Raw genomic sequence first — 16,481 nt, forward strand, 5'->3', positions numbered from 1 at the left:
TTAACAAAGCTCGGAGACCTTTGTGCGAGCATGTTGGTACTTGTATATGTTTCCCAGTCAATGGAGGGATAGTTAAAATCGCCCATGACTAGAGTGTTTGGTTATAATTTGATTGACTCAAGTGGGTCCAAATAAGCAGCATGGGTATCTTGGTTCATTGAAGGGGGACTATAGCTAATGATGACTTGAAGGGGGGCATACCCATATTTAGTTAAACTTGACGTAACTCCATGGAGTTTTCCTGTTTAACCAGAATAGAGGTGTATTTATCTTTGATGAATGTAGGAACTCCTCCTCCTTTGGATCTCACACATTCATTTTGCAGTCTGAAAGTGTGGAAAGCACTGAATCAAGTTTCTGTGACTACATAGACGTGATCCTCCAGGGAGAGGAGTGCTTTCCAGAGAGTGCAGTTTCTGATTTAAACTCCTAGTGTTTAGCAGCATAACCTTTAATTTATTTGTGAGTGATATTTTCATGTCAGAAATGTTGTTCTTGAGACCTTGCCTAAAAAAAGGCACTATGGGGGAGGCAAGTGTCTTAGCCAGTAACTGAAAGCCTAGAGGTGACAGGTGAAGACCATCTCTGGCAAAGCAGCATGTTCCGTCAAACATCTCATCTCAGGCTGACAAGAACTGGATCCCCTTTGAATGAGACCAGAAACTAAGCCAATTATTGAAGTCAATCATTTTTTGTTTATATTGTGGAATCATCCTAGGTAGGGTAGAATGCTGCTCAAGGCTAGGGACATGCCTGCCTGGGACACATATTCATAATGCTCGATCATGTCTCTTTTCATATAGTCCAGTGAGGTGCATCTCAAGTCATTCACACCAACATGAACTATGACAGATTCATAATGGTACTTGTTTTTGAGAGAAATGAGTGCATGTGTGATCCGACGGATCCTGACACCTGATAGACAGCTGACTGTAACCTTCTCCTTGTCTTGCTGGGTTCATAGGTTTATAGGTTCATAGGTTAGTACTAAGCTAACTGCCCTTGCAAGCCAGTTTAAGCCTAGACAATTATCCCTTGTGAGACTCAAACCCTGCACCTTGTGTTTGTAAGGCAAACACCTTAACCATTAGGCCACCCTGAGTGGAACATCTATGTGTCTCACAATGGAGTCACCTATGACTAAAAAATTGGTTTAGATTTGCTTTGCCTTGTGGGCTTATTTTGTGAGACACTGGTGCTTGTGTTTTTTTGTGTATAAGTGCTGTATTAGGTGTAGCATGCTTGTGTTTGGAAGGTCTCTGGTGTTAGGTAGGTTTCTGGTGAGTACCTCCATGTATGATAGTTTATGTGTTGAGTGCATGGTTTGTGTAGCAGGTGTAGTATGTGAGCTGACAACCTGTTCAGTGTTACTCTTCTGTGCACGAGAGAGCAAGGATTCCAGATTCTTAGTGTAGATGCATCTCTCACAAATTGTACTTGGGTGATTTAGGAGTAGTGGGTTGTCAGTGTACATAAGGCAATTGCTACACTACCTCAGGATACCCATATCAATCAGGCTAGTAGGAGAAATGGAAGGAAGCTGACCATCCATAATGCTAGGTTAAATCCTGTTTTCATATTGGGGAGAGAAAGTGGAGGGGTGTGGTATAACCAGGTGCTCTAAACGGGGTTTATACTCATGGGGTGCTCTATAAAGGATTAATACTAGAGGGGGTTCTTTAAATATTATGAGACTATTGTAAATTTGGTGGGTTTGAGACTGGTTAAGGAGTAAAAGCGCAGTTGAGGTGCTCTCAAGGCAGCTAAGCACAAATTTCATACCTCTCAACCTCTTACAGCAAGAAATCTGGACAAAGCCATAAATCAAAATGGGGCGAAGGCCCAAAAATAGGGGAATTTTTTTAAATATTGCTCTTACAAACTTAGAAAGCTGATAGAGTAACAGGTTTTACATTAGTATGAATTTTCTGAAGGGTATGAAGTCTGAAACATAAATGTCTGTAATTATTTTCTAACTTCATTCTTTAATGATTTGCCACTAATTTGCAAGAAAACCACAATATTATGAATCTTCTTCTTTCTGCTCTTCCCGGTAAGGGGTCGCCACAGTGGATCACCTGTCCGCTTATGATTGGCAGTGGAGTTTTACGGTGTCAAGTTGCCAGCCCGGCATCCAACCTTCCACAGAAAGCAGACACATGCACACACTCACACCTAGGGCCAATTTAGAGTGTCCAATCCACCTACAGCATGTCTTTGGGATGTAAGAGGAAACCAGAGCACCCAGTGGAAACCCACACGACCACAGGGAGGACATGCAGACTCCGCACAGAAGGCACCCCAGCCGAGAATCGAACTGGAGAACCTCTTGCTGTGAGGCAGCAATGCTAACCACTGCACCACCGTGGCCACCCAAAACCACAATATTATGAATAATGGGCACAAAATATGAGGCAAAAATCTGGAAATTCTGTGAAAATCTGTACAGTTGATAGGGATGAGCACAGTTTAAGGACTTCTCATCCAGATCACAGGCAGCTGCTAATGGAAAATTTATCTACTGCTGTTTTTTGCATCTATAACTGCCGATAGTTACCTCCACTGAGCAGTAGTGCACGAGTGTACACGGAGGTGCACTAAGCATAAACAGATGAGTATAGCAGAGCAGTGGCTGGTCATCTAACTCTGTGGAGCTGTGTTAAAACAAATGCAAACCAGTGCAAATGAGAGGCTTATGTAGCAACAGTGAGCTACTGAATTAAACAATTTAACCAATAAAAAAGCACAGAATTGAGTGCTGTGCCAGCAACCTTCAATCGGATGAGTCCTACCTGCACTCTCCTGCCACAAGGATGCAAGGGGCCCACTCCAACAAAAGATAGCCTAGCTTTGTGCTCAGTTTAACAGACAGAACCAGATTCAGCAGGTCTGAATCTAGTCTATGCTACAGCAGACAAAAAGTGCAACAAACAGCAAGAACAGTTTTAAAAAATCATCAATATAGCAAAAATACAGTTTAAAAGACAGTATAAAATTGTACTTATGTTTAGCAGAATGCAACAGATTCCTTGGATTGCACAGATGAATACAGCAGAGCATGGGCTGGTCAGCTAACTCTGTGGACATGACAAGGACTTAACTCAAAAGACTCAACTTTGTAGATAATACTATTTGCTAGTTTCACAATTTTCTGAATGACAGAACCTTCCAAGTCCATAGTAACATCTAGTGATAATGCACTTAACACATGTTTACCACAAGGTTCTGTGATAGGTTCTCTATTATTTTCCCTCTTTGTCACTTATCTGCCCCAAGAACTACCAAAAATTAACTTAATACTGGATGTAGATGACATGCTGCTCCTGAAAACCAGTACAAGCCACTCTGACCTGCAGACCAAATTACAGAACAACTTCACTCAGTTATCCACCTTGTCCACAACTAACAAGCTACTAATTAATCATAGCAAAACTAACATCATGGTCTTCACCCAGCCAAGAAATGACCCATTATCCCTCCTATTCTCTTAACAGATCTTGATGGCTTATACTTGACCACACTCTTTCCTTTACCACACATACAGATTTTGTAACTAATAAAGCCATTGCTCAGATAAAACGATGTCACCTCCTCTCACTCACTACTCATAGGGTCATTGCCAAGCGTATTTTAATACTGCTATTCTAAGCCTTTGGTTGAAGCACTTGGGCTTCAGACCAGTTGTTTTACATTAAAAAGGTTTGTGGTCTGCACTGTTGTGGCAAGACAGGTAGCTTACATCCTTCTAAGGTGGGAGATGCTGATTGAAGGCTTAGTGTCTGTTATTCTAACAATGTATTAGTTCTGGTTTAAGTACTTGGGCTTCAGGCCAGTTATTTTACATTAAGAAGGTGTGGTCTGCACTCTTGTGGGAGGAGAAGGTAGATTCTGCCCTTCTGAGCAGGGAGTTTATGGTTAAAGGCTTATTGTGCCTGCTTATTTGAACTGTTTCTTTCTGAAATTGGTACGCCTTGTTTGCTGTAGCATAGACTAAATTCAGACCTGCTGAATATAGCTTTGGTTGTATAACTTGAGCACTAATCCAGACCATCTTTTTTTGGAGAAGGTTCCCCTGCACCCTAGTGGCAGGAGTGTGCAGTTAGAACTTGTCCGATCGAAGACTGCTGGAACGGGGCTCCATTTTTTGCTTTTTATTGGTTAATTGGTTAATTTGTTTAAATCACTTTGCTCTTTTGCTACTGTTATATTAAAAAAAATACACTTTATGCATCGCTGCTTAGCTAGGGTTAAACTGTTCCTGGCCCCATAAATTCTGCTCTTCAAATTTTTCCTTAGAACTAGCCAGTTTTTTTTAGTTTTAGCACTCAAATCTGTTTCTTTGAGCTCAGCACTTGTTCAGAACTCGTCATAAGCACTAAATAAGCTACAAATTTCTACAGCACTCAACTTTCCTCACTTATCTAGAGTAAAACAGATTTTAGTACTTAATAAATAAGCATCTATCCAGGCATGTCTAAGGGTCAGCTCCCAGTGATTTATCCTGTCTACCTGATGAATCTGGGCATCTTGGGGCAATGCAGCAATTGTCTCATGTACACAGACAACCCTCTCCTCCTACACACAGCACTACAACGTGTGAGAGATGCACTTATATAGCCAAACTGGAAGCAAAGCTCTCTTCATCCAAGACTGGAATAGACAGTCAAGAGGAGAAGGTAAACACTTGCACCACACCACACTCATCACATAGTCCCTCAAAACCTACAGCACCAAAACAGATACATAGAAACACAAAACAGACACCCTCATTCACATATGCTCTCAATAAAAATCTACTCAAGCAACAGAGACTCCCAAAGCAGAAATGCAAGCAGCCTCCACCCTCCAACACAACCCAAATGACACATAGCCCACAAACTCAGTGTGCCACTCAGCCACAGCCCATAAGGCTTAACAACATACCCAACACTCTAGTCATAGGTGACTCTATAGTCAGGCACACTGATGTTCCACTCACCAGGCTAAACAAGGAGAAAGTTACTGTCACCTGCCTGTCGGGTGCCAGGATCCGCCACATAATGCATGCACTCAGATCACTCCAAAACAAGTACAAATATGACTCTGTCATTGTCCTTGTTGGTGTGAATGACCTGAGATGTACCTCCCTGGATTACATGAAAAGAGACATGGAGGAGCTCTCCGATCTTGTAGCAAAGGCAGGTATGACCCTAGCCCTGAATAGCATCCTGCCATCACCCAGAATGATACCACAGTACAAGGACAAAATGATTGACTTCAACAATTGGCTAAGCTTCCGGTGTCATTCTAAGGGGATTCAGTATCTGTCTGCCTGGGATGACATGATCGACAGACCACGATGCTTTGCCAGAGATGGCCTGCACCTGTCGTCCTTGAGATTCCGGATACTGGCTAAGGCTCTTGCCACCCCTATAGTGCCTTTTTTAGGCAAGGTTCAAATGACAAATTCACCACCTTAACAGGTACAAGCAAGCAAAATCTGAGGGTAATGCTAGAAGTCTAAACCTCAAAATGCATTCACTTGAGGTACTTCTTAAAATGGAGAACATTGACATCTGTGCAGTGACAGAGACCTGCTTCAAGGCTCCAGAGAGCACCCCTGCATTACCAGGCTATAATTCATACCACACTTTTTGGCCACCTAACCTGGACTGAAACACTAAAGGTGGAGGCGTGTCCATATTCATTAAGGACATCCACACCTCCAGGCTAGTTGCTCAGCATAATGCATCCAAGTGCAACTAACTCTGGGCAAGACCGCAATCTAAATTGTAACTTGCTACAGATCCCCCACCATGCCCCAGGATTCCCACTCCACATTTCTTGATACACTGGAAAATATTAGGGTACAACCCAACACCCTAATAATGGGGCGATTTCAACTACCCCATCATTAACTGGGAAAACTACTCATGTACCAACTCTTTTGGTCAACGTTTTCTGGAATTCATAAATTCCAGCGCCTTGGACCAACTTATCCACACCCCCACCAGGGGCAGCTATATCCTAGACCTGGTCATTACCAACATGGGCGACCGTTGTTCCACACCAGAGGTCAATTCCTCATTGGTCAGATCTGACCACAAGCTAATCACCCTAGACATCCACATCCTGCTCCCACCCCGCATTAGGGAAACCACAGCAAAAAAATTCTCCAAAGCCAACTTCACGTTTCTTAAGACAGACGTGGCAAACTTCACAACACCCATGCAGACGGACAATAGAGGTACGACTGCTGAATCCTACAAAAATGCACTTTATAAGCACTTACACAAGTGCATGGATCATGCTATCCCTAACAGAACCAAGATGCTATCCTCCAAAAAAAGGAAGCCAATCTGGTGGTCCCCTGCCATAAACAAACTCTACAACAGAAGAAAGAAACTATTGCATAAAAGAGTAAAATCCCATGATTGGAGGAACTCCCTTGTCAGCCTCAGTAAGAAGCTGAAACCCCTCATAAAATCCTCCAAAGCTAGTTATGAAAACAAAATCACCACTGATTTTAAAGACAACCACAAAGCATTCCATAGCTATGTCAAGAATCTCAATGGCAACACTCAGATCTGCTCTGATTTACAGCACAATGGCACTAAATATACAGAGCCAAATTATATTGCCAACATCCTGGCAGATAGGTTCAGTGCTAACTTTACCCCCCTCTCACCCCCTAAAGGGCCCATTTCTGTACCGGAAGAATGCAAAGTTCCTGTAGTCATGGCTGCACAGGTAAAAAACCACACTCTCCAAAGCCAAGAACACAGCATCCATGGGACCTGACACATCCCAGGCTGCGTTCTACATGAACTACAGAATGAACTGGCACCCCACCTAAACACCATGCTCAATCATAGCCTCACCTCAGGCTTTGTGCCCACTGAATGGCGCACAGCGACGGTTATCCCACTCCACAAAGGGGGAGCCAATACAGACCCCGGGAACTACCTCCCCATTAGCCTAATGAGCCTAGTCTGCAAGGCCATGGAACGTATCATCATGGGACTTATAAACAAAGACATTGGTAATCTCCAAACTCTGGACCCCACCCAGTTTGAGTTTGTAAAAGGAAGATCATGTCTCCTAAACCTGATAGACTTCTTTGAAGCAGTCACCAAAGCCATAGACGAGGGTAAGGTGGTTCACACAGCCTATCTAGATCTCGCCAAGGTTTTTGACACCATCCCTCACTCTGGAATTATAGATAAACTCACTAAACTAGGTATAAATCCCTATGTCACAAGATGGGTTGCCAACTGGCTCACTGACAGAACCCACACTGTGAAAGTAGAAGACTCCAAATCCGACTTCAGACCAGTGACAAGTGGAGTACCACAGGGTTCAATCCTGGGTCTTCTGTTTGGTATCTACTTTTCTGAAGTACAGGCTAACACAGAAGGTCTTTGGCTAATGAAGTTTACAGAGGACTACAAACTAGCAGCCATAATCGAAACTCCTATCGATGTGGACATCCTACAAAAGGGCCTCACTGAGACAGATGCCTGGTGTCAAAACCGTGGCCTGAAGCTCAATGCCAAAAACTGTATTGTCATCCCCTTTGGTAATAACTCTGTACCCATGAGCTACCACATAGGTGGTAGTCTACTTAACACCGAAAGTGTGATAAGAGACATTGGGACACAGGTGGACAGTAGTCTCTCCTTTGATAATCACATCGCCACAGTAGTGAGGAAATCCTTCTACGTGGCACACCTCATCACAAAAGGTTTCTCATCCAGGAAAAAAGAGGTCATTGTTCCCCTCTACTCATCACTCATTAGACCCATTATAGAGTACAATGCCCCTTTTGGTATGTACCTCACAAGACATCTACAACAACTGGAAAGGCTGCAGAAATACCTCACAAAGAGGATTACCGGCCTCAAACAGATGCCCTACGCAGATGGTCTCAAAAAACTCCAGCTTTACTCCATTGCATATCGCCTACTCAGAGGCGATCTCTGCCTAACATACAAAGCTATGTCAAACCCAGAGCTGTTGGACATGCTCCACTTAAAGAAATCCCAATCCTTCCAAGCTACATGCTCTAGGGACCTAAACCTTGTCACTACAATAAACAGAACATGCTGGAGGGATAGATTCCTGTCCCAGAGACTTCCCATACTCTGGAACAAACTACCTATCTATAGCAAAGAAAGCTCCTTATTAGCACTCTTCAAGAAAAATCTTGATGATTGGGTGGGAAATGGGAAATTCACCCCAGGGATCACCACTGTGGCTCTGCTCGACAGGGAGACAAGAAAATTATTTTCTTGTGAGGTGAAAGCCAGGGTACCTTTTTGGCTAGGCTTATATAGGCCCTAGGGCCAGTAGCCTAGTACCTACCTATGAAGATATGAACCTATACCCAAACTGGAATATGGCCTTCCTTTTCTCATTATGCATTTAGCTCACAATATTCACAGAATACAGCCTGCTGGGAATTAAATCTGAAGATTCTCTCTGTTAGCAGTTCCCCAGATGCAACACTGGAATTTGCTAAAAACATTGAAATGGCATGCAGTGCCTCATATGTCCAATTTTCTTTAATGTACTCTTATTTACAGGGTTCTAAAGAACAGTCACTACTCCCTGTAAGAGTGAAACTACCTTTACAAGACAACCCTTGTGAACTCCGAAGTACATAGGGCAATAATTTCTCTCTGGAATACCCTCCATTTAAAATTGTTGTAGGTGTACTGACATCAAAACTCTAGAAACCATTATGTGCAATTAAAGAGTTTCTTTCTACAGAATCTACCTGCAACTACTATCAGAATAATGGAAAGGTCATTTACCACACCATATCATAGATAATAGAATGCATTTAAGAAACAAATCTGTAATAGGCATTGGATATATCTGGAAGCAATCATACTAAAAGGGGACCTGCACTGTAGGACGTCTGCCTGCTCAGGCTGCCAACCATCATAAAACCCCGATTCCTACCTGGATGATGGCCTTTCCTTAATCATCTCTTTTACATGGCATGAAAGTATTGGACATGTCACTGGGGAAGGAGTTGATGGTCAACAGTCAATGGGGGAGAAAAAGAAACTGAAAGAAATATGTGAACATAGTGGAACCAGTAGATGTTGGGAATTCACAGAACCAGTGTTGCAGGCTAGATACAATAATTGGGGCTGGGGTTGCTTGTACTTGTAATACTGATGGAGTGTGTGTTTTGCTATTAAATGGTGGAGTAAGGTCTCTTGCTATGCTAATGGTGACGAGAGATTATAGTGATATTGCAAGATGCTTGAATATTTGATTACCTTGATGGAGCAGAAGAATTTTTATTTACTTAAATTTATGTGTTAGCTATGTAAGTGAACTGCTTTGTTATAGATCCTTTTCAGTTATGACCTAGATCACAACAGGACATTGAAATATGGAGTATATGGACATTTTAGAGTTCTCAGATAACCATATTTTTTGAAAGGTGTGGTGACAAGAAGTTACAATACTCAGAAGAAAACATTTAATGTGGCAGGAACAAGCAAACTGTGCACCAAGAACAAATGGAGGTCAGGCAGGGCCGGATTTAGATGAAAAGAGGCCCTAGGCTATTCCACTTATGAGGCCCTTTCACCTCCCATTTTTAAGTTTGTAAATTACATGAGAGATAATAAAATATATCATTACTGTGATATATATCAATATGTTAAATGAAACATGTTGTGATTGGTACTAACCTTTATAAAAAATGTGGCACGGATAATAAATAAAAAAAAAGTCGAGAACACTTATTTGGACATTTATTCTCAGCACCATATATAGTACTTGTAACAATAACTAATCAAACAGAACACACAACATTTACAAAGAAACAAAATTCAAATAATGAAAATCTTTGACTACGAAAATAAAATACGCAATAAAAATTATCATATTTTCTATCAAATTAAATTAAATATATTCAATACATTGAAGATTAAACCAAATTCAATTCAGATAAATTTATTTCATAATAATTCGCATTTAAAGTTTGTATGAATTATTATGAATTTTAAGTCTTAAACTAAACCAACAATGGAACTTTATTCAAACAAAATCCAGATCACAAAAAAGAAAATATCAAATTCTATATCATATTAAATTTTATGTTTAGTTATTTTATTTAAGAACTGATTCAATCCAAGTATACATTTAAAATGAAATAGTAGATTAGAAGAATTTCTTTCTAAACTTTTTCACGCAGAATTCTTCTATAAGTTCATCAAAATCTATTTTTCTGAAGGTCTCATTTTCGATGCACAAAATACTCAATGAAGACAACCTCGTCTGGGTCATTGTGCTTCTTAATTGATTTTTGATATTTTTAAGTCTTGAAAATGACCTTTCTCCAGTACAATTAGTGACTATTAAACTGAGAAACAGCCGTAAGATTGATTCCACATTGGGGAAGGCCACTTGAATATTTTCTTTGAATATTATTTGATACAAGTCTGTATTCGACAATGTGGAATTTTTTGAAGGCTTATGCGTTTGTCTCACATATGTGTGGAAATGAAATAGTTCTTCAGTAAGATTTTGGCTGACATCTTCTGGGTATTCTTGCATTAACAGCTCAACACCTCTTTGAAGTTCTACCTTTGATAATGTAAGATCGGCAAGAAAGGAAAATATTTTCACTACATCATCATAAACAGAAGCTCTTCTTCCTAAATTTGATTCTAGTGCATCTAATATAGGAATAAATGATTTAATCCTAAATTTATCTCTTGAAGAGAGTTCGTCTAAGGCATCAGGGTCAGATGAATTTTCGTAATTCCCTTGCCTTTTACTTCTTATTATCCTTCTGGCAGTTCTATATTCAGTATTTGGCAACGTGTTTTTTGCTTGTTGCTCAAGTGCATCAAAATCTTCCCTAATTCCATGTAAAATATCCAAAAGTGACCTGTACCAATCTGCACAACTACTCAGTAAAATATTTGGGCTTTGAAGAATTTTATTTACTTTTGAAAAATGTCTCAGTATTCGATTCCAGAAATGGAGCATAAACACGAATTCAAATTGTTCCATCTTCTCTAAAAGATTGTTGGCCCTCAATCTAGTATCACCCTTTGTATTATTATCTAAATGTAAATAATTGAGTGCATCGGTGATATCATTGTAATTTTCTAAAATAGCTTCTGTAGCTTTTGCATGTGCCTCCCACCTAGTGTCTGATAAATATTTAGGCACTTTAGAATGAGGTTTCAAATGTGATTTCAGAACTGCCCATCTTTTTGTGGAAGACGAAAAAGATATAAACTTCGTTCACAACACCAAAAAAATTAACAGCATCAAGGCAACAATCAACAGCTGAACGACCTACTAAATTTAAAGAGTGACCAGCACATGGAACAAATCTTGCAAACTTGTTTTTTTCGATAATTTTTTGCTGCATACCGTTGTATCTACCAGCCATATTGGCTGCATTATCATAAGACTGTCCTCGGCATTTTCTGAAATCAATTTCAAGTTCAGTAGTGATATAGTTAAATACTAAATCAGCTATGCTTTCCCCTGAGTGATCTTTTAGCTCAAGGAAAGTTAAAAATCTCTCAGTTGGCAAACCGTCTTCAGGTGACACATATCTAATAATTAAGGTCAACTGATCAGTATGAGATATGTCAGGAGTGGAATCTACTGAAAAGCTAAAATAGCCAGCCTTTTTCACTTCCGCCACAATTGTGTTTTTCACTTTATTTGCCATAAGTTGAATAATTTCCTCACATATAGTTTTAGACAGATATGAAGGTTTTCCTGAGCCAGTATTTCCATATCGATCGATATGATCTCTTAAAAATGGATCGAATGTTGCTACTAGTTCTAGAAGACCAAAGTAATTGCCGTTATTTGGAGTTCCAAACTTTTCATTGTCTCCTCTAAATGGTAAGCCTCACTCTGCAAGAGTGCAAATTACAGCGAAAACTCTTTCTATAACGTAATGCCAGTATTGCTGCTCTTTTCTTATTTCTTCCTCTAGCTTTGAAGTTAAAGTTTTCCCTTTTGCTCTTGTTAAGTACGTTAACATAGCATTCCTATGATTTTCTGAATTTTCATGAGTTTGAATGATAGCAGGGTTTTTCCAATCATTAAACCCTTCAGAAGTTAATGCTGTTGCAGAAGATGCAATATTTGGAAAGAGTTTACAAACAAAGAAAAAAAACGCGGCCTTTTGAGGGAGAGTACACAAGCCATTCTAGGGTATATTTTTCTCCATTGGCTTTTGTTGAATAAAAAATTGCTTTTGTACAAAATCTGGACTGATTCTTATATTCTCGCTTAGAATTTAAAAATGGTCCACAGTGATACTGAACTTGAGAAGGGCCCTTCTCTACCCAATATGATACATCATTTTGCGATAAATTTGTCCACAAGCCAGCATCTGTTACAGTAGACATATATTTGACATCACTATCTAAATTTGCAACATCTTGAACATGGTGTTTCTCATTAGGTGTCTGAAAAAAATTCTTAATATTCGTATTATTTTCTTGTGGCTCGTTTGTATATTCGTGTTCAGTAAGTTGCTCTTGAATTAGTGCCATATTTTCACTTTGAGTTGGTGCAACGGCCGTGTCCTCACATACAACGTGCTGCATTGCTTCCAATTGAGTAGTACTAGTTGGCACATGCATGTAAGCAGTAATCGGTGTTAGCTTCTTTGCCTCATACTCTTGTAGCTTCTTTTTCTTGCGTTTGCAAGCGCCACTTTAAAATCTTTTACTCATTCTTAGATTAGAATCTAGAACAAAATATTTGAGTTATTAATTATTGTGCATAAATAAGATGAAGATATTGTCACAAAAAAATTTTTCAATAGTCTATAAACACTTCACTAAAGTATTGAACCTACTGAACTCAAAAGGCGAGAATCAAATGATCGTGTACGCAATCCTAAAATAAGAATCTTTTCTAATAACATTAACACGTGTTTCATATTATCGAAGTAACACGAATATAACCGAACGTCGGGATATCAATAGGTCTGTTCATTTGTCTGTTCCAATCTACACCAATCTGCACTTTATTTATGCAACAACAAACCAGAGCTTAGTAGCATAAGGCACGTCAATATTTTCCATAGCAATCAGTGAACGTATGAACTATACTTTGGTGCAATCTAGTATATACAAACGAACAGACCCAATGAGCTGAACGCGTTGATTAACCAATACATTTTTATGTTTGTTTATTAGTCATATGCGTAGAATTTCTCCTTATTTTTGGTTCAGTGTTTTAGTGTTCACTGTTTTTAGAATAGTGTAATTTTAATTTTGCTAACAATTTGAATGTAGGCCCCTCTTGATCTTGAGGCCTTTGGCTGAAGCCTAGTTAGCCTATAGGAAAATCCGGCCCTGGCAGGACTGAGCACTGAGCCTTTGAACTGTGAAACAAAAACTCTAACTATTAAGCCTTTGCACTATTCACAGTAACACAAATGGAGATAACATAGATAGATACTTTAGATATGGAACCAATGATTAGGGTTAGCGAGGAATCACTGGACACTTTTGATGCATTTTTCAAGTATACAGATTAGTGAACAAAGATGCTATGGGTCACTAAACACCAATGCCCCCCAGCACCTTTCGTCACTATTCTGCGGTGTACTTGAAAGAAACACAAATGAACAAATTGCTGACTGCATTTTTTGGTGATCAAAAGATGAGAGTACTAGCCAGTGCACTGCCATAAAAGAACTGAGGTTATTCGAGTCTAGGGATCTATCAGTGCATATTGTGGGAACGTGATAACAAATGGCCAACTTTAAGTGGCCATCGGGGTTACCTGGGTTAGTGAGGCTTTTGGGCTTTCATATTTATGCAAAAAGAGTGACAACCCTCTTGCTCAAAGTGAAAGGTTCTGAGCATTGTGCTACATGAATATTTTTGATCTTTCCACTCCACTTTGCCAGCTGAAGTTAGTAAATGCTGCAAATTCCTATTATTTAACTATACACACATGCTTGTTAACATGTTGCAGTGTAATATAGTCTTAAGCCCACTAGGTAAAGTTTTGCATTTTTTTCTCTACTGAAGTGCATTGGAAATTATATAGGAAATGATAAATTATGCACATTAATTTGTTTTGTTTTCTCAGGCTGGAGAAACTCCATTTTTTATAGCTGTGGCAGAAGGACACCAAGAATGTGCAGAGATGTTGCTGGCAGCTGGAAGTGATGTCAACATCTTAACAAAGGTATGTATTGCACAAATAGCATAAGTGCCAATGGCATTCTCAAATAAAGGAGTCAGGTATGCATTTCAGATTAGAATGTATCCACTTTAAACCATTTGAAATGTGGGTATCTGCTATTGTGAGTTCTGAAATGGTAAGACTGAATGGCCAAAAAAATGCACCCATATATATTAAGTCCGAGATGGACATTTCTTGGAATATTCCCTTTTTTCCCAGGTATGGCAGTCTTGGAGTTAGTATACATAAGTTCAGGGGGTGTGGGGGTTTACTCCCCACATATCAGGGGGTGCAAAAAAAAAGTTAAAAGAAGAAGAGCAATGTTCGATATTTACTCTTCACCTGCAATTTTGGTCTTTTTTTTTGGCATGTCGGCATTTGGCATTTTGAGTTACTATATTTAAAGAGGGAGCCATTTTAAACATATGACATTAGTTCACTAGATTCTAGTTCACTTTGTCTTTCTAGACAGCCTATTAAAGTGCGAGATCTGAAATTGAAAGTCCTGAAAATATAAAAAATAAACTTTAAAAGGTATACAATTAGGAACCCCTTTCTCTAAACACTCAAAATATAAGTGACAGCTGTTCTGATGCTGCCATGCAAAATGTCTTCTTCTTTGTTCTTGCAGCTTCTTATCAAGTTTAGGAATGCCAGCCCAGTTTGATATGTAGTATTTAATGAAGAAAAGAAAGGAATACTGCACTGTGACTGACCATTGATAAACAATTGTGAAATCATTTCTAATTAGGAATCTAATAAAGCTAGACCAAGGAATGCAAATAAAAGATATAGGCTGAGATACAAGAAAATGCCAGCCCAGTAAGTAACAACATCATCACAAATTGTTAAAGGGCCTTATATGAATTTACTGCAAGACAGAATCCTTTCCTGTACATTGGTCACAACACCAGAAAGATAAAATATTATTTGTGTGTGTGTGTGTGTGAAAGCTGTGACAACCGTGCCCTGGCCCAGCAATCAAGGAGCCTCAATCCTCACCACTAACACCAGGGAGGTCGTCTCCTAGAAGAGAGGAAAGGATAACTAATACACACAGTAAAGTACAATTTCCCTTAAGTGCACACAGAGATCACAGTCAGTTTGGGGATGGTTGCTTTCTTGCTCCCCAGGTCCCCAATAAGACTCCCCACTGGCACAGCTATAGGGTCCAGATCTCAGCCTAGCTGGGCAAGCTAAAACCTCCAGTACACTCTCTGCCCAACCAGTGCTTCAAGTCCCTGCCAAGTAGATTACACACCACACACACACACTTTGAGATAAGTATTTATACAACTTCACAGACACTCCTGGGAAAGGCTGACACAGATTCTCCAGCTGTGCCCCTTTACCCAGAACATACAGTGCTAAAACTTACATGTGAGTATAAGCAGAGTGCTGAGTTAGATATCCAAGATCAAAATGCCCCCCAGTCTCTTGTTGAGCAAGTTTTTAAACACTCCATCAGCTCTGCTGAGGTCCTCTCAAATTACATCATTTCGACATTTAGGTTTTCTCAGGCCGCAAACTGCATTATTTAGCAAGCTAACACCTGCTCAGAAACTTGCAACAACAGAAGACATTTCACATGTATATTCTAACAGAAACCAGCACTAAAGCACCATCCATATGTAAATTCTGGTCATAAACTTTAGCCTTAAAACAATGGGTATGAAACCTTCATCCAGATGCACTGGAGCCAAATTCTAACATGATAGGGTCACAACATGCTTCACTGGGCCAGTAGAATGCAATGTTGTCACATATTTTGCAGTTCCACATTTCACAGTGTTCTTTTACATTCAAGAAAACATGCCTGTATTTTACATTTATTTACAAATGCCAGAATTATATATCAAATTCTATTTGACTAGGCTGGCAGCCTTTGCCCATCTCTCCCCAGTCGTTACAGAAGCTATTACCTTCTTTTTAGTTTTTTGTTGGTACTATGCAATATTAGTTTTATGACATGAAATGGTCATTAATGCAGGGAATTTGCATGCATTCCTTAATGCAGTAAACTGAGAGATGTCCATAAATATTGTGCATGTTTCCTTTGTAGCCAGAGTTGTGTCCAATAGCTATCCTAAAAAAATCATTTATTTGGGATATCTTTAGTTTAGTTTGGTCATAAAACATAAGCAATCAGAAAGTGTTTGAATGAGAATAAAACTTATAAAATATACAAAAGTTGGAAATACTTGTTTTAAGGCTAGAGTGGCATTTTGCAATTGAGTAAACCAAACCAAAAATCAACAAAAATAGTCTTTTCTTTCCAACAACATATTATTCTT

The 16,481-nt window shown here is 39.5% G+C and overlaps 1 protein-coding gene across 2 annotated transcripts in view; it reads left to right on the forward strand.

Moving 5' to 3' along the window:
• ANKDD1B (ankyrin repeat and death domain containing 1B) overlaps positions 1-16,481 on the forward strand; it is a 1,083,940-nt gene that overhangs the window by 663,129 nt on the left and 404,330 nt on the right. For both annotated transcript variants that reach the window (XM_044063959.1, XM_044063958.1), the window contains exon 8: positions 14,092-14,190. In XM_044063959.1, coding sequence (XP_043919894.1) covers positions 14,092-14,190 — 99 coding nt within the window. The remainder of the gene's footprint in view (positions 1-14,091; positions 14,191-16,481) is intronic.

Source organism: Protopterus annectens, chromosome 2.part2, assembly GCF_019279795.1.
Source record: "Protopterus annectens isolate FY-2018-M chromosome 2.part2, PAN1.0, whole genome shotgun sequence".
In the NCBI taxonomy this organism is placed as follows: domain Eukaryota; kingdom Metazoa; phylum Chordata; order Ceratodontiformes; family Protopteridae; genus Protopterus; species Protopterus annectens.